Genomic DNA, 22,374 nt, shown 5'->3' on the forward strand with positions numbered 1-22,374 from the left:
CAATGGACAGATCATCCAAAATGAAAATAAATAAGGAAACAGAAGCTTTAAGTGACACAATAGACCAGATAGATTTACTTGATATTTATAGGACATTCCATCCAAAAACAGCAGATTACACTTTCTTCTCAAGTGCACACAGAACATTCTCCAGGATAGATCACATCTTGGGTCACAAATCAAGCCTCAGTAAATTTAAGAAAATTGAAATCATATCAAGCATCTTTTCTGACCACAACGCTATGAGATTAGAAATGAATTACAGGGAAAAAAACGTAAAAAACACAAACACATGGACGCTAAACAATACGTTACTAAACAACCAAGAGATCACTGAAGAAATCAAAGAGGAAATCAAAAAATACCTAGAGACAAATGACAATGAAAACACAACGATCCAAAACCTATGGGGATGCAGCAAAAGCAGTTCTAAGAGGGAAGTTTATAGCTATACAAGCCTACTTCAAGAAACAAGAAAAATCTCAAGTAAACAATCTAAACTTACACCTAAAGTAACTAGAGAAAGAAGAACAAACAAAACCCAAACTTAGCAGAAGGAAAGAAATCATAAAAATCAGAGCAGAAATAAATGAAATAGAAACAAAGAAAACAATAGCAAAGATCAATACAACTAAAAGCTGGTTCTTTGAGAAGATAAACAAAATTGATAAACCATTAGCCAGACTTATCCAGAAAAAGAGGGAGAGGACTCAAATCAATAAAATTAGAAATGAAAAAGAAGTTACAACAGACACCGCAGAAATACAAAGCATCCTAAGAGACTACTACAAGCAACTCTATGCCAATAAAATGGACAACCTGGAAGAAATGGACAAATTCTTAGAAAGGTATAACCTTCCAAGACTGAACCAGGAAGAAACAGAAAATATGAACAGACCAATCACAAGTAACGAAATTGAAACTGTGATTAAAACTCTTCCAACAAACAAAAGTCCAGGACCAGATGGCTTCTCACAGGTGAATTCTATGAAACATTTAGAGAAGAGCTAACACCCATCCTTCTCAAACTCTTCCAAAAAATTGCAGAGGAAGGAACACTCCCAAACTCATTCTATGAGGCCACCATCACCCTGACACCAAAACCGCACAAAGATACTACAAAAAAAGAAAATTACTGACCAATATCACTGATGAATATAGATGCAAAAATCCTCAACAAAATACTAGCAAACAGAATCCAACAACACATTAAAAGGATCATACACCATGATCAAGTGGGATTTATCCCAGGGATGCAAGAATTCTTCAATATACACAAATCAATCAATATGATACACCATATTAACAAATGGAAGGAGAAAAACCATATGATCATCTCAATAGATGCAGAAAAAGATTTGACAAAATTCAACACCTATTTATGATAAAAACTCTCCAGAAAGTGGGCACAGAGGGAACCTACCTCAACATAATAAAGGCCGTACACGACAAATCCACAGCAAACATCATTCTCAATGGTGAAAACCTGAAAGCATTTCCTCTAAGATTAGGAACAAGACAAGGATGTCCACTCTCTCCACTATTATTCAACATAGTTTTGGAAGTCCTAGCCACAGCAATCAGAGAAGAAAATGAAATAAAAGGAATACAAATTGGAAAAGAAGAAGTAAAACTGTCACTGTTTGCAGATGACATGATACTATACATAGAGAATCCTAAAAATGCCACAAGAAAACTACTAGGGCTAATCAATGAATTTGGTAAAGTTGCAGGATACAAAATTAATGCCCAGAAATCTTGCATTCCTATACACTAATGATGAAAAATCTGAAAGAGAAATTATGGAAACACTCCCATTTACCATTGAAACAAAAAGAACAAAATACCTAGGAATAAACGTACCTAGGGAGACAAAAGACCTGTATGCAGAAAACTATAAGACACTGATGAAAGAAATTAAAAATGATACCAACAGATGGAGAGATATACCATGTTCTTGGATTGGAAGAATCAATATTGTGAAAATGATTATACTATCCAATGCAATCTACAGATTCAATGCAATCCTTTTCAAATTACCAATGGCATTTTTTACGGAACTAGAACAAATCATCTTAAAATTTGTATCGAGACACAAAAGACCCCGAATAGCCAAAGCAGTCTTGAGGGAAAAAAACGGAGCTGGAGGAATCAGACTCCCTGACTTCAGACTATACTACAAAGCTACAGTAATCAAGAAAATATGGTACTGGCACAAAAACATAGATCAATGGAACAAGATAGAAAGCCCAGAGATAAACCCATGCACCTATGGTCAACTAATCTATGACAAAGGAGGCAAAGATATACAATGGAGAAAAGACAGTCTCTTCAATAAGTGGTGCTGGGAAAATTGGACAGCTACATGTAAAAGAATGAAATTAGAACACTTCCTAACACCATACACAAAAATAAACTCAAAATGGATTAAAGACCTAAATGTAAGGCCAGACACTATAAAACTCTTAGAGGAAAACATAGGAAGAACACTCTTTGACATAAATCACTGCAAGATCATTTTTGATCCACCTCCTAGAGTAATGGAAATAAAAACAAAAATAAACAAATGGGACATAATGAAACTTAAAAGCCTTTGCACAGCAAAGGAAACCATAAACAAGACGAAAAGACAACCCTCAGAATGGAAGAACATATTTGCAAAGGAATCAACAGACAAAGGATTAATCTCCAAAATATATAAACAGCTCATGCAGCTCAATATTAAGAAAACAAACAACCCAATCCAAAAATGGGCAGAAGACCTAAATAGACATTTCTCCAAAGAAGACATACAGATGGCCAAGAAGCACATGAAAAGCTGTTCAACATCACTAATTATTAGAGAAATGCAAATCAAAACTACAATGAGGTATCACCTCACACCAGTTAGAATGGGCATCATCAGAAAATCTACAAACAACAAATGCTGGAGAAGGTGTGGAGAAAAGGGAACCCTCTTGCCCTGTTGGTGGGAAGGTAAATTGATACAGCCACTATGGAGAACAGTATGGAGGTTCCTTAAAAAACTAAAAATAGAATTTCCATATGATCCAGCAATCCCACTATTGGGCATATACCCAGAGAGCACCATAATTCAAAAAGACACATGCACCCCAATGTTCATTGCAGCACTATTTACAATAGCCAGGTCATGGAAGCAACCTATATGCCCATCAACAGATGAATGGATAAAGAAGTTGTGGTACATATATACAATGGAATATTACTCAGCCATAAAAAGGAACGAAATTGAGTCATTTGTTGAGACTTGGGTGGACCTAGAGACTGTCATACAGAGTGAAGTAAGTCAGAAAGAGAAAAACAAATATCATATATTAATGCATGTATGTGGAACCTAGAAAAATGGTACAGATGAACTGGTTTGCAGGGCAGAAGTTGAGACACAGATGTAGGGAACAAACGTAAAGACACCAAGGGGGGAAAACTGCGGTGGGGTGGGGATGGTGGTGTGCTGAATTGGGCGATTGAATTGACATGTATACACTGATGTGTATAAAATTGATGACTAATAAGAACCTGCCGTATAAACAAACAAACAAACAAAAAACAACTAATACTAAACTTTCTTTGGGTTATTTGTATGGAAATATGTTAATATAAATGTTTCAGACATTATATGAAATTTCTAAAAATTTTATATGTTCTGGTATAATGTTATAAGTCATAATTCTAGTTATTACTTTAAAATGTATATCTCAGAAATAACTAAATTTCCTTGTCAATTTTCTTATTATGAACTTTCATCACATCTCTAACCGTGGTCATTTTAAAGTCTTTTGTCATTTACAGACAGTTCTGGGTGTACTCTGATGCTTTTGCAAAAATGTTCCTATAAAAGTGTTTCATCTTCAAGGAATTCATGGAAAAGACTCTGACAAGTACAGGTTTCTGGTAACTGACTATACTGCCGAACTGAATGAATAAGCATTTTCAGAACTCTAATGGAAAACTGATGGATTCATAAAAGTGCTAACAAAATATGAAGATGAAAAAAAATTAATTGCATGGGACTGAGTGAACTGATGAGGATGATTATAATTTTTGTGACTTTCTTTTTGAATAAAAAAAAATCCCACAAGGACTCAGAGGCAAAAATATACAAATCAAGTTTCACTGCAAAGTAAAGGAGCTGTTAACAGTGGAGGATTACTGGACTGAATGTCAATATTATGACCTAGTATGAGTGTGTTTCGTGTTTGGTAATTGCAATCATTGTTGCTTTTGTTGTGGTCATCCATTTACAATGCTTGGTGTCACTTTATTTATCTCTTGTAAAAATAAAGTACAGTGAGTGTGTGTAAAAAATAAAAGATTGAGAAACCCTGCTCTTTTTCTTTTAAGGCAGTTCCACTGGGATGGTAGTGATGGGTTGCTAGGCAACCCTGATTAAGCATCCTTGGTGTTTCCACTTTGCCACCTACTAAGAGGTCATCCTATTTCATTCACCATCTCCCAGTTCCACTGTGCCCACAGGGATGTTAAGTGCTACAAAAATCCTTAATGAGGTAATGACAAGGGAGGTCCACTAAGGACTTTGGACCATCAAAAGAAAAGGACACCTCAAGCAGCAGGAAGAAAGTCTTGTTAACAATACATGTGTCAACAATACACCTTAAATATCTGTGGAATCCATCCACTTGCTACCCTGGCTCATCTGAAGGAGTGCAACAGTTTCCTAAATGGTCTCCCTGCATCTACGCTTGCCACCTGCAATCTGTTCTCCAAACAGCAGCCAGAATTTTGTTTTGAAAATGTAAGTCTGATCATATCACTCCTCTGCTTACAACCCTTCAGTCGTTCTCCATTATCCTTCTGATACAGTCAATGCTCCCCTTAGCATGACATCTAGCCCCTGCCTACTACTTCAGCCTTGTCTCGCCCCTTGCAATCTATGACCCTGCCATGATGATCAATTTCAGTTGTCTCCCAAGGAGATAACCTCTCTCTGTATCTCTCCTTTACCTCGATAACTTTTACTTAAACGTTCACTTCAGATACCGTATCCTCTGAGAAGTCTTCCCTAATCATCCTAGTTTGGGTTGGTTGCCCCTACTGTATGTGCTCAGGTTACCTACACCTTCTTAGCATCCGTCAAATATATCTGGCTATTTCCTTCACTAGCCTGTGAGCTCTTCAGTGGCAGGGACTGTTTCCATCGTGTTCACTGTGCCTAGCTGAGTGCCTGGCACATAGTAAGTATCTTTTGAATTAATGAATGGATGGATAGTTCGTATTTGTCTCTGCTGGCTTCTGTTTGCTTTCTTGGCCCTCCTTGTTACTACTTGCCCCAAGCGCTGTGAGCCATTTAGATTACAAGATTTTGAAAGAATTGGGTCCCTCCTGCTCACTGAAACTTTAGGTCTAATCTGTCAGTGTCTGGTAGAAACTTCCATTTAACCCTTCCATTATGCACTGAGCCACCTGCAGTTGTGTAGATCAAGAACCTGGCAAAGGGACAGCCATGGGTGCCTTTGAGAGCCCCAGTCCTCATAAAGGCAAAGAAGGAGTGGCTTCCGGGAGCATGGGGAATGGCCATCCCAGCTGAGTTCCCTTACAAAGCGAGCCTCTGCTGCTCTCATTCTGGACACTAGAGTTGTACTGGGGGTGGAATTGCTGTGGCTTTCAGAAGCCCCTGACCTGGCACTACCTTTTTCCTTCGGGTTCCCATAAAATCTAATGTTGCAGAAACTCAAGAGTGAGCGGAAGTGCCCTGACTTAGTCCCTTGCTCTGTGGGGCTGGCCAATGAAGCTATTTAGTTCGGGGTGCATGCCTACATATTTTGCTTCTTGGCCAACGAGGCCAAGAAACGGTCCCCAACATAGAGAACAGACTTGTGGTTGCCAAAGGGGAGGTGGGGTGGGGAAGGGAAGGACTGGGAGTTTGGGATTAGCAGATGTAAACTGGTATATATAGAATGGATAAAAAACAAGGTCCTACTCTATAGCACAGGAAACTATATTCAATATCCTGTAATAAACCATAATGGAAAAGAATGTCAAAAGGAATATATATGTGTAACTCAATCACTTTGCTGTACAGCAGAGACTGACACAACATTGTAAATCAACTATACTTCAATAAAAATATATATATGTAAAAAGAAAAGGTCATCAAAATCTGATAAGGCATCAAATACTGCAACCCGCACCCCAAATCAAACCAAATCAAACAATCCTCCAACAAAGTCCATTTTTTCCATAAGAGAAAACGAAGTGATTCCTGAGAGCAGATGGATTGTGCTTGCTCACAGGAGGGGACTGGAGGAAGAAGTTCTCTCAGCAAGAATAAGGCATAAATTGCAGCATTTCCCTGAGTTAGAGGAGAATCTCCTTCTCGTGTGGCAGTGGCAATAAACAAGGGCAGGGTTCTTAGGTCTAAACTACTTTTCTGCCTCTGGCCTTCATACAAGGCCACTACTGCAGCTCCACCTGGTCCTGTAGCCCTCGCCTAATCCCAGTATGCCTCTCAGAGCCTCTTCAATACCCTTGTCCATTTAAGAAATACATTTACAGGCCTACCTCAGAGATATTGTGGGTTCGGTTCCAGATCACTGCAATAAAGCAGATATTGCAATAAAGCGAATCACACAAATCTTTTGGTTTCCCAGCGCATATAAAAGTTATGTTTACACTACACTGTAGTCTCTAGTAAGTGTGTAATAGCATTATGTCTAAAAAAACGTTGTGTATACCTTAATTAAAAAATACTTTTTGCTAAAAAAATGCTAAGCATCATCTGACAATGCAGAGTTTCCACAAACCTTCAAGTCGTGAAAAAACGCAGTATCTGCTATGTGCAATAAAGCGAAGTGATCTCTGACAACTTCCCCTAGGACATTAGATCTTTTTGTTTTTTGCGGTACGCGGGCCTCTCTCTGCTGCGGCCTCTCCTGCCGCGGAGCACAGGCTCCGGACGCGCAGGCCCAGCGGCCATGGCCCACGGGTCCAGCCGCTCCACGGCATGCGGGATCCTCCCGGACCGGGGCATGAACCCGCACCCCCCGCACCGGCAGGCGGACCCCCAACCACTGCCCCACCAGGGAAGCCCAGGACATTAGATCTTAATCTGAGTTTTGTCACTGTTTATCCCCAGAGGGCTTAGGACCACCTCAAAGGTTTCCTGGTGACTCAAAAATGATTGGAAACACCACCAGCTGCTTTAGGCCTAGGTCTACCACCCAGTTCTTTCCACCTAGACTCCTAATAATTATAACAATAGTTAACATTTATTGAGTGGTTATTATGTGGCAAACACTGTTCTCTGTGTTAATACATTATCTTATTTATTACTTGCAATAACCCTATGGAAGAGGTAATATTTCCATGTTACAGGTGAGGAGACTGAGACATTAAGGTCTTTACCTAAGATCACCATTAGTAAATGACAAGGCGGGGACTTAAATCAAAATCTACCTGACTCTATTCTGTTACTCTTAACCACTATTACCCCCACCCCCACCTCCCCACTATATAGCAAATTTGTAAATTAACTCTGGGTGTCTGGATTACCCCCTGTTTAAGTCCCCAGTAAAAATCTTCTTAAAAATAAACACTGGGGGATGGGCGATCACAGGGCCTGGTTTCCATCAATACAGAGCAAGAGGGAATATATTCACTGGAAGATCTGCAAAAGCTGTGTTGTTTTGGTTTCCCATTATTTCTCCATGGCCTAATACAGTGCCTGGTACATAGTACATGCTCAGTAAATATTTATTGAATGAATGAATGAGTTTGCTCCCTGATTTTCTCAGAGCCTTGCTGACTGTAAGGACATTGAGGTGACGACCTCTAAATTCCGCACATGAAGACATGAGGCAGGGAGAACCTAGGCCAAGTTCCATCAGCACAAATCTCTCTGCATAATCAAAATATCACCAGGCCCTAGGTGATCAGAGTCTACTGACTTTCATTGCTATTTGCTACCTCAAAGTTTTCTGACCCCAAAAGAAGGGACATTGTCTCTAGAGTTTTTTGTAATAGTATCCGATTTCCGACATAGCAAGAAACAGATGTCAGATTGTTTGATTGTTTCTTGTGGAGCATGACCTTGAGAAAGTCATTCTATCTCTCTGGGCTGCAATGCCCTCATCTGTACCATGAGGGAGTGGGACTTTCTACTTGCTAAGGGTCTTTTAATCTTGGACATGCTAGTATTTCCTGATGAAAGTCAAAGTAAGTCAGCACTGTCTCTACTCGTTCCCCAGCCAGACAGGGTCTGCAACCCCAGCCTCCACACTGTTGGCAATGTTATTAGCAGTATGTTCTGGGGGAAGAGAATACAGGCCACCTGCTCTTGCTCGATGGCTCTTCTCTACCTTAAATCCAAGGAAAATAGTCAGCAGGAGGGAACAGGGGATGAATGGGAAATGGGGAGCTCTATGGCAAGTAAGTTCCCTTGCATGTCTCTTCACCTTAGGCAAAGAGGCCCGGGAGCCAGAGCTCTGAGTTGTCATTGTGAGCACAGTGGTGATGCCTAGGCCCACCCGGGCAGGGGCAGCATCCATGTTGATCCAGAAGGAGACCCAGGACAGGATGACGATGAGTAGGCTGGGGATATACATCTGAATCAGGTAGTAGCCCATCTGTCGTTCCAGGTGAAACTTTACCTCGATGCAGGTGAATTTCCCTGCAAGGAAAGAGGTGAGGTATCAGGCCCCAGGTCCCCAGCCTGCAGCTGAGCCTGAGAGGCAGGACAAGGGCAGCTCTATTTCTGTGGGCCAGCCTCTGGGCACCTAACCTGTGCCAATAAATGAGCCTTTCGAAATGGCCCCAGGGAGCACCAGATGCATGTTTTGAGGAAACATGCAGAGAAACATGCAGAGAAGCCACTGGGGACTTGACCTCTTGCTCCCAGCACTTTAGTTGCCAGCAGAAGGCCTTCCCCGTGACATCACTGCAAGAGGATTAAGGGTGGGAGGGCTCCAGAGCCAGACTGTATGGGTTTGAATCCTGAACCTTCCACTCACTAGCTGTGTGACCTCAGGCAAAACACCTAAGCTTTTAAAGCTTCAGTTTCCTTGCCTGTAAAATAGAGTAACAACAATATCAACTCCATCACTGGGCAGTTGTAGGAATTAAATGAGATAATGTATTTGAGGTGTTGAGCACAGTAGGTAGCTGGTACTATTATCATGATTAACAAAATGAGCTTAGACTCCACTCAAATCTCAGCAGCCTAGCTTGTGCGTGCTGGGACCCTTGAAGCTCTCTGGCAATGATTCACTGAGATAAACACCGTCTGTGTCTTAAGCACGTAAGAGCAGGATAGCAAACATCTGGAAACAATGTCTAACAGAGACCAGCTCTGGACAGCAGGCAGCGGGTTCCCAGAAAGCATCTGGCAGCAGCATTCTATTCCACTCACAAAAAGTGCATTGGCCCCAGGCACATGTGCCAATGCTCGCCTCCTCTGCCAGCCATCTTCATTTTACCCTGCTTTCCATCCCCAAGGCTAAGAAAACACTAGCTCAGAGCTTCTGGAAGCAGACGCTTAGGCTAACCAAAGCAAAAAACAGAGGATGTGTATATTATCATTTTATTCTGGCCTAGGCTTACTCTTAATAGGACTGTCTGATTCCTCAAGGTTAGTGATTTCATCAATGACTGATTATGGCTTTGACATGCTGTGTGATGCTGTGATCTCTTACTCTTCCCTGAGTCCACCCACCCTGGGCTTCTTGCCGTGACATGTTTTGGCTAGGTATCCATATTTTCTTTTCTTTCTTTCCTTCCTTCCTTCCTTTTTTTTTTTTTTTTTTTTTGATGATAGCAGTTTTGTTTTCAATGACAAAATTAACACTTGTTTAGCACAGAATGAAAGTGAGGAGTAGAGAAAGAATAATAATATTCATAAGCTTACATTTGTCAAGCCCCTACTAAGTGCCCTGACTTTATATAGTTTATCTCATTTAAATCCCATAGCAACTCTTTGGGGCAGGTCAAATTATTATTTCCCATTTTATAGACAGGGATACTGAGGCTCAAAGAGATTAAGTTATGTTGCTCAAGGGCACCCAACTAGTAAATGGTGCAGCCAGAATTCAAACTCAGCTCTATCTGACTCCAGAGTTCTTGCTCTTACCTGTTGTATCATACTGCTTTAGAAATGCCTAGTGCTATTTCCTTCCAGGGTTTTTAAACACATGCTTTTGGTTTGTTTCTTTCATCACAGTAGAATCATTCTGTGTATACAACTTTGAATCTTACCCTTTTCCACTTGAAGTTTCCCATGTTGATATAAGCACCTTGCAAGCATTCTTTTTAAATGTCTGGATAATATCCCACCAAGCAGATGCGCTATGTAATTTACTTAACTTCCACCCTATTGGTGGATATTTAGAGCAGTTCCAAGCTTTTGCTAGTATAAACAGTGATCCAGGAACCCTCTTGGGGTCTAAAGTCAATATGATATTTTGGAATATTTCCTCATAATAAATTCCAGGCAGTGGAATTCCTGGATCAACAGGTAGGGAAACAAATTTAGCTTCCAGACTAAAGTTTCTTAGCGTGCCCCCTGGACCATCTGCATCAGAATCCTCAGGATGCTTGTTCAAACACAGATTTCTGGGCATCACTCCAAGCACATGTAATCAGGATCTCTGAGAGGCAGAACCCAGGAATCAATATTTTAACAGGCTCCCCAGGGAAATATGATGCACACCAAAATTTAAAACCCACCAGTCTATATACAAAATGCCAGTTTTTCCCCTAAAAAAGGTTATACCAATTTCCACTCACGCCAGCATTTTCTAAATTCAGTGGCTCATTCATCTCTCCAGCTACCTGCACCTCCACATTCACACACAAATTCATAGGGCTGCACCCAAAGCATATCAGCACACCATTGGAGTGTGATCTCCCCTCTTCAGCTTGTGGCCTCTATCTCAGGGTCATAGCTCTTCACAGCCAAATTGCCAGGGGAAATGAGGAGCTAGCAGCGATTAGGGAAGCTGCAGGGGGCAGACGCTCAGGCTGGAAAACCAGCTCCTCTCCATTTCCTGGCATGCTTTTCACACCTGGGAAACCAAGCCAATTCATGAGAGTTGAGCAGTGGGGACAGTGGTAGGAGGTGTGGACGGTAAGCCAGCTGGTGACCTGAATTCTCTTCTCTCCTGGTTCAGTGAACTCATTGACTACTCCCAGATGTAGATTCCCTACTTTCCACGTGAAGTTGGCCCCAGGACAGGTGGAACACTCCTGCCACTCACTGGCACAGGACCATTTGTTCTGCAGCGTGTGATAGGGACAAGAACAAGGGCTTTGGCATTAGACAGATCTGGATTTGAATTCTAAATCAGCCATTTACTAGCTGTGTGACTTGGCCAACTGATTCAACTTCTTAGAACCTCAGTTTTCTCTTTCTGAGAAACGGGGCTGATCACCCCTACCATAATGAGATAAGTCATATGAAGCACTTAGCGCTACATCTGGTACAGACTGGACCTTCAGTAGAGGCTAGCTGCCTTGCCCCTTTCCCTCCCATCTGGAGGCCCTCTTGTGGCCCACAGCCAGTAAATATCTTGGATTTTTACCTGTGTTGTAGCGCTTGGTACAATAGCCTAGATCCTTCTCATCCCGCAAGGTAAACTGGGGCAGAGTCAACCCCTCAGCCACTTGGACAGCAGGAGAATCTTCCAGCCACTCAAACACGAGGTCATTCATGGTGTAGCCAACTGAAAGTGACAGAGATGGCAGAGGACTGCAGAGTGTGGTGGCTGGACGGGGGCAGGGAGAGGGTTAGAACTGGCAGGAAAGAACAAATGAGGAATAAGGCCTGGGTTTTAGGAGTTTCATGCTCATCTTGGAAAGGAAAAGCATTCGGAAGAGGGTCAATTGCCTCATGGGCCCAGCCTAAGTGGGTAAATCAGAAAGATTCCTCTTCTACCTAGTTCTCAAGCTTTAGAAAGGCCCAAAGAGAAATTATTCTGGCAGACCTAGAAAGCACATCAAAAGGCTTGGAAAGATGTCAAGGAAACCAGCTGGGAACCTCCTGCCCCATCTCAAACCCAGGGGAGTAAGCATGTGTACTGACCACGTCTTGAGCTGAGCCAGCCTCAGAGCTGGGGCTTCTGCCACCTCACTCCAGGGAGGAAAGAGCTATTTATACCTTGCCAGTCATGCACGGGACAATGTGCATACCACAGACTTCCAGCCAGAGTCCTGACCTGGGGCAAATTGGGAGCTAACATTGAAAATGCCAAGTTGCTCACAGATAGCTAGTAGTTCGTGAAGGCTCTTGCCACGTAGGTGACTATACTCACAAGTTGGGTAGAAATGGGAGCAGAAACACCAAGCCTCACGGATGTCCAGTGTAGGGCCTTGGCCCAGAGTAGCTTTGTGACTTTGGGCAAGTCACTTCCCCTTCTGTAAAATGCTCCACCTACTTTTCAGAGGGGGTAATGAGGACCTGGATGTGAAGGTGGTTTATGAACTCTAAAAAGCTGACCACATAGGACATATTCTATCCATTACTGTTATTATATGTTGGAAACAGCCTGACAAGACTTCTTCTTTGAGGATCAAATGGATATCTCCTGATCTCACAGTCTCACTTGTTCAGGAGATGGCAAAGGAATGGACATGGGCGATGGTCCAGTCTTGCTATCCTTTAGCTTCTCTGCACTTAGGGCAGCCTCTGCAGGTTGGCACCCCCTGCCCTTGGTAGCCCTTGGCTGACCTTGCTATCCTGGGCACTGTCCTATGCCTAGAACTGTCCTCTCCCACCTCTCTACAAAAGCTATCTGTACATACTACTATATGTAAAATAGATAAACAACAAGGACCTACTGTGTAGCACAGGGAACTACATTCAATGTCTTGTAATAACCTATAATGGAAAAGGATCCGAAAAAGAATATATATATATATATATATATATATATATCCGAATTATTTTGCTGTACACTTGAAATTAACACAACATTGTAACTATACTTCAGTTAAAAAAATTATGTGTTCACAAGGAATCAGGGTTCAAAGACTCCCCCCTTCCCTGCTAACTCTGGATTTTTATAGGCATCTTGAATGTCTTAACTCAGGGGAAGTAAAGGTAGAATTACTTCAGGCACTGTGAGATGGAAATTATATCTGGACAGAGGAGGTACCCCTCAAATGACTCTCCATATCCAGCATAAGCACATTTGTATGTAAGGCTGGAGCCTTCCCATTCCCCGGCCCTGTGGGGCAGCCAGACCTGCCAATAGCGAAGGGATGGAAAAGCACACTGGGCTGAGTGTTAGCAAGCCCTGGCTTCTAGTCTCACCTGTGCCAAGAGCTCACTGTGTGTGCTTGGGGAAGTTCATCCCCACTCTGGGCTGCCCTTATCCTGTCTGGAATATCATAGCATGGGGTTAACTAGCTGGTATCTCAGGCCTCACTCTATGACTTTCTAGGGACACTTACAGCTCTCCAGCTGCATCGTGCAAGTCTGGATATCCATGGGGAAGTTCTTCAGGTCCATTGGGCAGGATAAAATGAGAGTCAGCCTGGCAGGGACAGTAAGAAAGAAGTTAGGCTGGCTTACTGGGCCTCAGCACAGCACAGGGAACCCTCCGCCCACCCCTCAGCCTCTACCCCTTGCCCCGAGTTCTCCTGGCTGTACGCCAGCTGCACCTGATGCTGTAGAGCACATTTCCATTCTTGAAGATGCGCAGCAACTTGTTGTCTGTGGTCACCGCATGAAAATTGGCCCCTTTCTCATTGGCAAAGAACAGATCTGGCTTCCAAATAGAGTCCAGCATGGAGGGATCAAGGTCCAGCGAGTCATCAGGATATTCTCGGTAGGCCAGGCGTGGGTCGTTCCACTGCTGCCGCAAGAAGACGTTCACCCGGTAGTCCTGAACAGAGATGGGCCCATCAGAGGCAGTGCTATTGCAGGGGCCTAGCAAGCCTACCTGGGCAGGAGGGCCATGAGGAGGAAATGCTGGGAGCACGTCTCAGGGGCAGTGGGCATTTTCCACTGTAGAAGGAGCCTGCTTTGGGCTGATATGGCAAAGAAGGGAAGGGAAAAGACATTTATTAAACACTTACTATGTGCCAGGCTCTCTGCTAAGTGCTTTCTTCATATGCATCATCTCATTTAAATCTCATGTCAATCCTGAGATGAGGGTGCTGTTAAGATCCCCATTTTACAGATGAGGAAACTGAGACAAAGAGAGATTTGAGTAACCTGCCTAAGAGATGGTAGAGTCAGGGTTTGAACGCAGGTTTATCTGATTTCCAAGCCTTGATGCTATGCATCAAGCTACCTGCCAAACTGGACCATCTGCTGCTTAGGCTAGTCTGCCTTTAGCCACTAAAACCATGGGCTGGGGAAAGATAAACTCCCAGTGACCGACTTTGGACATCCCATGGCTTTAGCCATGACCCTGAAACAGGAAGAGGATGGCAGAGGGAGGAAAGTCTTGCTATCTGCTGGGCTTCACCCATTCACACCAGAGTGGAAGCGGGAGCAGGGCAATGCTTTACCATGGTAGTCTCGGTGATGGAGCTGAAACTGTTGATGAAGATGTTGCAGGTCACGTTCACAGGTGGTCCTAAGAGTAGCAAAGCACAGCCATATTGGCAGGGCATTCCAGGAATTTGGGAGAAATTTCCAAGACTCCCTCCCTGAGCTTGAGGTTAGGGTACTGCTGGGAGAAGGCAGTGCCTGGCACACAGGCCCATGGGTGATGGGGAGGGGACACTCCTTCTGAGCTGTGAGAGCCAGCCCTGTACCTCCAGCCTCCTGGCCCTGAGGTAGGCAATGGAGGCTAGCTCGGCAGTATGTCCCCAAAAGAAGTGGGGAGGGAAGGGTATTTTGTAGGATGAATGATTCTTACCTTTAAAATTGGGCCTAATCCTGGCATCATATCCAGATGTTCGCCCCATAAGCTTGTCCAGGAAATCAGAGGGGGACATGGGCTGGGACACCTTGGTCCCAGATTTGACTTCTTCTTTTGCCAAGGCCACCCTGCACAGGAGAGATAAAGAATTAATAACTGAGATCTGTTGTATTCTGTCTTTATCACAGACCCTCTCCTTCCTTGTTCCCTCCCCACTTTGGCTGATCTCTCCATCAGGCAGGAGGATTAGGAGATGGGTTTCTAGGTGCCCACTTGCAAAATGAGAAGTACAGAAACCCATAAGCCAACACAGCAGCTCAATAGTTAGTCCTAGAAGATTGCTTTCACATATATTAGATCTTTCTGTCCTCAAAATTCTCAGCGTGATAGGGGTGAAAACTGTTATTTCCATCTTATAGGTGAGAAAACTGAGGCTTCCAAAGGAGTAATCTGTGAGACTGTAAATTGGTGCAGCCACTGTGGAAAACAATATGGAGTTCCCTCAAAATATTAAAAGTTGAACTATCTTATGATCCAGCAATTCTACTTCTGGGTATTTATCCAAAGGAAACGAGATCACTATGTTGAAAAAATATCTGCACCCCCCCATGTTCATAGCAGCATTATTTGCAATGGCCAAGACATGGAAATTACCCAAGTGTCCATCAACGGATGAATAGATAAAGAAGATGTGGTGTATATATACAATGGAATACTACTCAGCTATAGAAAAGAATGAAATAATGCCATTTGCAGCAACATGGATGGACTTGGAGGGTATTATGCTAAATGAAATAAGTCAGACAGAGAAAGACAAATACCATATGATCTCATATGTGGAATCTAACAAATGGATAGATAGATAGATAGATAGATAGATCGACCGTCCAAAAGAAAAGTGACTTGCCCAAAGTCTCACAGCTGTTGAGTGACACAGGGCCCAGGATCAGGACTTGAACCCAAGGCTGAGGTCTCATCCAGTATTCTCTTTCTGAGGGTGCCTTGAACATGCTCAAACAAGAGTGACAGAAATAATGTGGCTGTGGCAACGCTTTGTACATCTGGCCTAGCCAAGGATGGGAAGGGCTCAAGGGCAATTTACACCCCTGAGAGATAGTTTTAGTTGCTTGGCCTTCATGCTGATCCTTCAGGGGCTAGGACCCAGCTTCTGGAGAGGGCAGCTTGGCTTCTGGTGTCTGCTCCAGCAAGAAGCTATATTCTGAGCTGAACCTCAGTTCAGGGTTGTGGCAGCTACAGGCAGGTCATCTCACCTTGGCAATAAAAGAGGCAGGAAAGCAGGGCTCTAGAAAAGCATGGGAAAGCCTCCCAGTAAAGTGGCCATGCTGTGAAGGTCAACTCCCATCTTTTCTTCCTAAGAGCTTCATTTTGAGGAGGGGGCCAGTGTGCTTTGGCCTAGCCTAGAGGCCAGCCCCCTTCTCCCCTGACAAGTTTCCCTCTAAGAGCAGCAAAGTTCCTTCCATATGCCTGCTTGTCTGCTTAGCAGCCAATAGCTAGACCAGGGACCAGGAGCTCAGCAGGGGCTTGAGGGCAGGGGTGGGGCTCACACTGAGCTCAGGCTGGACTCCTGGCTGGGTCCTGTGCCCTCTGCTCCATCCTGCCATCATCACCAGAGCCAGCTCCCCTGCTGCCACTACTGCTGCTGCACTGCTGGGGCTGGGAGGTGGGGTGACTGCTGTCCTTCTGGGTCTGAGTCTCCTTTGAACCAGCGAGCTCCTCTTTCCCAGTAAATCTATGTACCTGCCAGTGACTGATAGAATAATACAAATAGCTGAGGCACCATGCTAAACACTATCTAGTATAGTTTTCACATCAGTCTTCTCAATAATCACTCTTATTATCCTCCAGCTATAGTTGAGGAGTGCAAGATGGAGTGACTTGTTCATGATCATACAGTTCCTAAATGGTAAAGCCGAGATTCCAACCCAGAGCTATTGACTTCAAAACTAAGTCCATCTACCATAATACCATGATGCAAGCAGCCCAGGGCGGGCTGCCAAGCAACCAGAGTGGGGGAAGGTCAGTGACAGCCGCCGCACCCTGACCCTTAGAGTCTTACTTCCTTGAATCCCATGAGCAGGAGGGAGCTCTTACCCTGGGAACAGAGGCCACCTTGGCCCTGAGTGGGGGCGGCCAGAGCAGGTGGCCTAAGCAGGCTCTGAAAACCCAAGGAGGCGGGTGGTGGTGCTGGTGCAAGCAGAAGTGCGTGGCTTCACCATGGGACGTCCACACTGGCCAGGTGCTGCTGCTGGCTGCTTGTCACCTGCCTGCCGGGAGGCCACGTGGCCCTGCAGGTGGAGCAGCCAGACCCTTGCCACTGTCCTCAACCTCACTCTCATGTCACCTCTCCCACTAGCTCCAGCCCCAGGACCCTGGGACTGGCTGTGGGCTCAGCTGTCTTGGGCCCCAACCGCCGTGGCAGCCCCGCTTTTCCAGGTTACCTTGTCTGCAGACCTGAAAGCAGAGTCACTGTGTGCAACCTCTCCTTGCTCCCTTTCATTCCTGGAAAGTTCCAAACACTGGCAGGACTAGGGAGGTTCCAGAGCTGGAAATCTTTCTCATGGAAGGCCTTGGGGTGGGATAAGGGGAGAACGCTGATTCTGCTGCTGGGTACTTAAGTGACCTTGGCCAGGTCACTTGCCCTCTCTAGGCCTCAGTTTCCATAAATACAATGAAGGATTTGGTCTCAAGATTTCCTAAGGGCCTGCCTTGCTCCAATCACTCAAGTGGGAATGCTACCACCAAAGCTTGGGCCTTGAGGCAACTTCCCCTCCAGCAGGGCCAGCAAGCGTCAGCTGGGTGCCCCCTTCTGCCTGCATCCTCCTATCAACTCCAGCTGAGCTGCCATTGCACTTCGGGCTGCTTTTCACTCTGAAGAAGTTTATCACTGCCCCCCACACTGCATCCCTGCCTGATTGCCCCCTAATGTGTCTGCCAGCAGTGAGGCAGGAGGCTCCTCAGAAGCAAGCAGATCTTGGTGTGCTCTTTGAACGAAGAGGAGGAGGACGATATTGCGGTGGCACTCACCTGCCTCCACCTTGGGAGGCATTCTTTTGACCAGTTCAGCCTAAGGCACAGCCATCTTTCCTCCTCAGCTCACCCTATCCACCTAGAATGGCTCCTGGTCTAATGAGAAAGTGAGAATGGGTAGGAGGCCATTTACAAGGAGCCCAAAGCATGTCTTGCCCCCAAGCCCAGGAAGTGATGGCCACTTAGTGCCCCTCCAGGGACAGCGAGCAGACAGGTTCCCCCCTGGGCAGGGTAAGGTGACTGCAGAGGGCCAAGGTTTGTTCAGCCAACATCACTGTGATGTGTTTTTGGGAAAATCCTTACTCCTTGAAATCTCTTGGGTGAACAGCTGGCAGATGTTGGTGTCATTTTTAAGGATCTGAGGAACGTGTGGCCAAGCTGGTAGGGAGATAGGGTTGCATGACAGGACAGATGGCTTCTGTTCTGGGGCTCACTCCCGAGCCCCTACCCTGGCCCAGGAAAGTCTCACCTATGCAGAAGCCTTCCCACCTGCTCTGGAGCTTTGACATCCTTTATGAAAGTCTCCTGGGATCTGACTGGGGGAGGATGTGTCCTCTCCTGGAGCCTTCCAGACTGTGGGCTTTTTGTAAACTTCAAGGAAACTGTGCCAGAGCCCCTGCTACCCCCGGCCAGTATTTGCATGCATCTCCTTCTTACCCCCACTCAGCTCACCTGAGGAGAACCTGCCCCGGCAGGGTCCAGAGGAGAAGGAAGGAGAGGGTTGCTGGAACAAGAGCTGTCATTCTGCGGGGACCCTGGAGTCCTTTCTCAGCCTGGCTGCCAAGGTGAGAGGGAGTATCCGGGCGGGAACGCCGAAAGTAGAGAGCCTTCTTCCTACTTGGGCCACTTGCATGGAACCCAAGGAGGGCCGGGCTAGGAGTTGCACGCTCTCTCCTCTTCTCTCTTCTCTGCCCTGTCCTTACCAGTCAGGGGCCAGAACTATTCCCCTGGAAGTGATTCTGACACAGATAACCTGTTCCTGCTCTGGCTCGCCTGGGGCTCCGGAGGGCCTCAGCCTGCCTGCTGGGGTGCTGAGGGAGATTCTTTTTGGGCAGCAATCACTCTCTAAACCCTGGAGAGTCTTGGAGGGGAGGGAAGAGGGAGACTGTAGGAAGATGTTTCCCTCCCTCCCGCCTCCCCCTGAGATGCACCCTCTGAAAGCGGCAATTTAAAGGCACAGTCGCCAGCAGCTGGAGTGGGGCTCCGAGCGAGCCTGTGTGCTGTGTGCTGGGGAGGAGCTTGGGCTGCCGCTGCAGCCTGGAGAGGGCCGGAGGTGTTCTGTCTAGCTTCTAACTGTCCAGCTGGAGGAGTGCATGCAGGCTGCCCTGATTCCCCAACCTCCCCAGCAGTTCCCCTTTTAGCCTGGAGCCAAGCTGTGGCCGAACTCTAAAGGCTTAATGATTTTTGTAAGGGGGACAAAGACCTGAGAGGGTTTAGGGGAGCCAGTGGGTTTCCTCCAGCTGACAGCTTCAGGGATGAGAGGAGGTGAGGAGGAGGCCGAGGGCAGGGGTGGCTTTTCCTCAACCCTCTGGGTGGAGACACAAGGGATGTATAAGGCAGAGGAACTTCGGAGTTCTCCTATGTCTGCCTGACTATCAGTCTGTCCATCTGTCTGTCTGCATGACCCATCTTCATCCTTGTAGTTGTGCATCCTCTTTCCTGCCTGCTTACCTCCCTTAGCTCATCTCTGCTGAGCTTGGGGGGCTCTCTTTAGCTCTCTGAAACCCCTTTTCCCCAGCCTGGCGAGGCTGTAAGGAGGAATAGGTGTCCCTGACAGGGGCAGGGCAGGCCTGGCGCACAGCAGGCTTTGCAAGCTTCAGAGAAGTCAAGGGGGCCAAGAGCAATGACCCGGCAGCCCCGAAGCCCAGGATGGAGTAGAGAGGCAGGGAGTGTGGGCCGCTCCCCGTCCCCTTGCTTCTTCCCATTTGCTTACAGCATCCAGGTGCTTGAGCAGTTCTTTTCTTGATGACCCTTCCCCAAACTTGCTCAAGCACCACCTGAACCGCTCTGGGACTTCCGCGAGTGCCTCATCCACCCTCCCTCCCTCCCTCTTTTTCCTTACTTTCTTCCTCCCTCTCTCCCTGAAGCTTTCCTTCATCTTTACTCTCTCCATCTCTAATCTCCCTTCCTGTTTCTTTTCTGGGTCTCACCTTTTGTGAGGGTCTGTCTCCCCCTCTTCTTTTACCCTCACTTTCTCTCCATTCCTGTTTGCTCTCTCAACTTCCCATTATCTCCATTTTCTCACGCTCTCTTTTTAAATTACGACTGTGAGAAGCAAAATGTTTTCATTTATTCTGCAGTGGAAACTCTCACAACAGCTCATCTGAGTTCTTGAGTGTGTACTCAGGGGAGGGGTCGGTGTCACTTTATAGGGGTCAAATCCAGCGCTGACTGCGGCCCCTCAGCCCCACCAGAGAAGGGTGTGCGGGGATTGCAAGCTCTTCAAAGGGACCCACTTAGAGGCAATGAAGGGTAGAACTTGTGCTGCATCTCCCTTGTGGTTGTGTTATTATTAAAGAAGAGGAATTTTTAAACCACCAATGAAGGGGAAAGAAGATAATTTTAAAGATTACACACTAAAATGTTCATGGCGGAGCTGGGCTTTTGGAATTGGGACTGGAAACATTACAAGCCTGATATCATGCTTATATGGCCAGTAAGTACAAAATACGAAGTACTAATTTTCCTGAAAATATCTTTAGCAGCTCTTTCACCTGCTTACCCTCCCTCCGTGTTTTCTGTAAGCATCACAATCCCCACTCCGTGGGCAGGAATCAAGTCTTACACCACCTCTCAGGGCAGAGCTGCAGGCTAGGGCACTAAGGGGGGCGGGCAGCAGAAGCACTTGATCCTATTTAACTCATTCCCTCTGACAAGCTTGATTTTGTCTCTTCCCCTTCCTCAACTCCTCCCTATTGCTTTCAAGCTGAAGTTCAAGGCGCTGCATGACCTGGTCACTCTGCTCCTCCGCTGATGTGTCCCGTGGGGTCCCTGAGTGCTGAGAACACAGCGGGATCAGTTTCCTGGGAGGAAAGATCCCTTCTTATGAAAGGCTGCCGCCATGACCAAGGGTCTGGCCGATATGTTGAAGGGATACGGCTTCCCAAGGGTGCTGAAAGGCTTTGGGAGAAGGAGGGAGGCCAGGGAGGCAAAGAACTGGATAAGCTGCTCCTAGGAGGTGACAAGAAGCAGGGGAGATGACCATTCAAGAGTTCCCTCTACTAATAGGAAGCCACAGTTTCTGAAGGTGACTTCAGCATTTTCTGGTGTGGGAGGGGCACAAATTTGTGTCCAGCCTCGTCCCACAAATTTTTTCTCTTCTTATTATCAAACTATGGTATATGGGAATCTCCATGCTCCAAAATGTATTGCACCCTTTTCCTCTTTTGAAATTGGTTTTCCCATTCGCCACGAGAAGTGGCTGGATTGCAGCAGGAGGTTGCGTAGAAGCTACAATAAGTAAAATGTTTTACTGGATGAAAGATGATTTCATCATGAAAAAACTACTGAGCTGCTAAAAATGGATTAAGCACATCATTTTCATAAATGTTTCATTACAGGAAAGAGTCTGTCACATTTCAGCCCAATACAAGGAAAATTACAATTGTGCCTTCCTGACAAGCAGGCTTCTGCAACCTCAGTCTGAGGAGAAGCATGTCTGTGCAGGATCGGGTATTATCTGGTGAATTCAGTGACTTTTAGGGCTTAATTTTGGGGGCAGAGTTGGAGAGTCATTTGGCATCCCGTCCTGGATCCAACTCCCCCATACTATTTATCCCACTTATTTAAGTATAAAGTGGTCTGTGGTGGTACCTCAAAAGTCGACTCTGTTCCCAAGCTGAGGAAACTCTCAAAGCATTAGCTACTTTTCAGAAGCATTGGGGTGAGAAGTTGGGGGCATGTGTGAAATAAAAGACAGACGTCTTCTGGGGCTTCCCTCGTGGCGCAGTGGTTGAGAGTCCGCCTGCCGATGCAGGGGACACGTGTTCGTGCCCCGGTCCGGGAAGATCCCACATGCCGCGGAGCGGCTAGGCCCGTGAGCCATGGCCGCTGAGCCTGCGCGTCCGGAGCCTGTGCTCCGCAACGGGAGAGGCCACAACAGTGTGAGGCCCACGTACCGCAAAAAAAAAAAAAAAAAAAAAAAAAAAAGACGTCTTTTAAAATGTCTGCTGACAAGGACAGGGGCGTTTCGGTTGGATCTCCAAGGAGCAAGGCTGCATCTTGTTGCTGTGTGTGAGTTTTTCTTTTCAGGGACATTTTCAACCTCCAATTAGGTGACAGTTTACTTGAAAGTGGGGGCTCAACTTCTGGTGCTGACGGAGCGCTGCCGGCAGAGGCGGGAAGCCCTCATGCCCTTCAGACTCAAGGAGATATGCACAGTGTGTGTGAGGTAATAGTGGTGGTGGGAGTTTCACAGTCCTCTATTCAGCTGGAGGAAGGAAGAAGAAAGAACAAAATGGCAGATGTGTTAGATATGTTCAGT

General features: G+C 45.7%; 1 protein-coding gene across 2 annotated transcripts in view; it reads right to left on the minus strand.

The window, feature by feature from the left end:
- Positions 1-18,687, minus strand: part of LOC309839669 (glycine receptor subunit alpha-4) — a gene marked incomplete at both ends in the record, with an annotated part of 30,836 nt that extends 12,149 nt beyond the window's left edge. The window contains 7 exons of one of the 2 annotated variants that reach the window (XM_082681525.1): positions 8,433-8,647; positions 11,553-11,693; positions 13,423-13,505; positions 13,633-13,856; positions 14,488-14,555; positions 14,841-14,971; positions 18,564-18,634. In XM_082681525.1, coding sequence (XP_082537651.1) covers positions 8,433-8,647; positions 11,553-11,693; positions 13,423-13,505; positions 13,633-13,856; positions 14,488-14,555; positions 14,841-14,971; positions 18,564-18,634 — 933 coding nt within the window. Of the gene's footprint in view, positions 1-8,432; positions 8,648-11,552; positions 11,694-13,422; positions 13,506-13,632; positions 13,857-14,487; positions 14,556-14,840; positions 14,972-18,563 lie in introns of both variants that reach the window. The other variant, XM_082681526.1, reaches the window with a different exon arrangement.
- Between the last annotated feature and the right edge of the window lie 3,687 nt (positions 18,688-22,374).

The sequence above is a fragment of the Grampus griseus genome (assembly GCF_964374135.1).
Source record: "Grampus griseus genome assembly, chromosome: X".
Classification (NCBI taxonomy): Eukaryota; Metazoa; Chordata; class Mammalia; order Artiodactyla; family Delphinidae; genus Grampus; species Grampus griseus.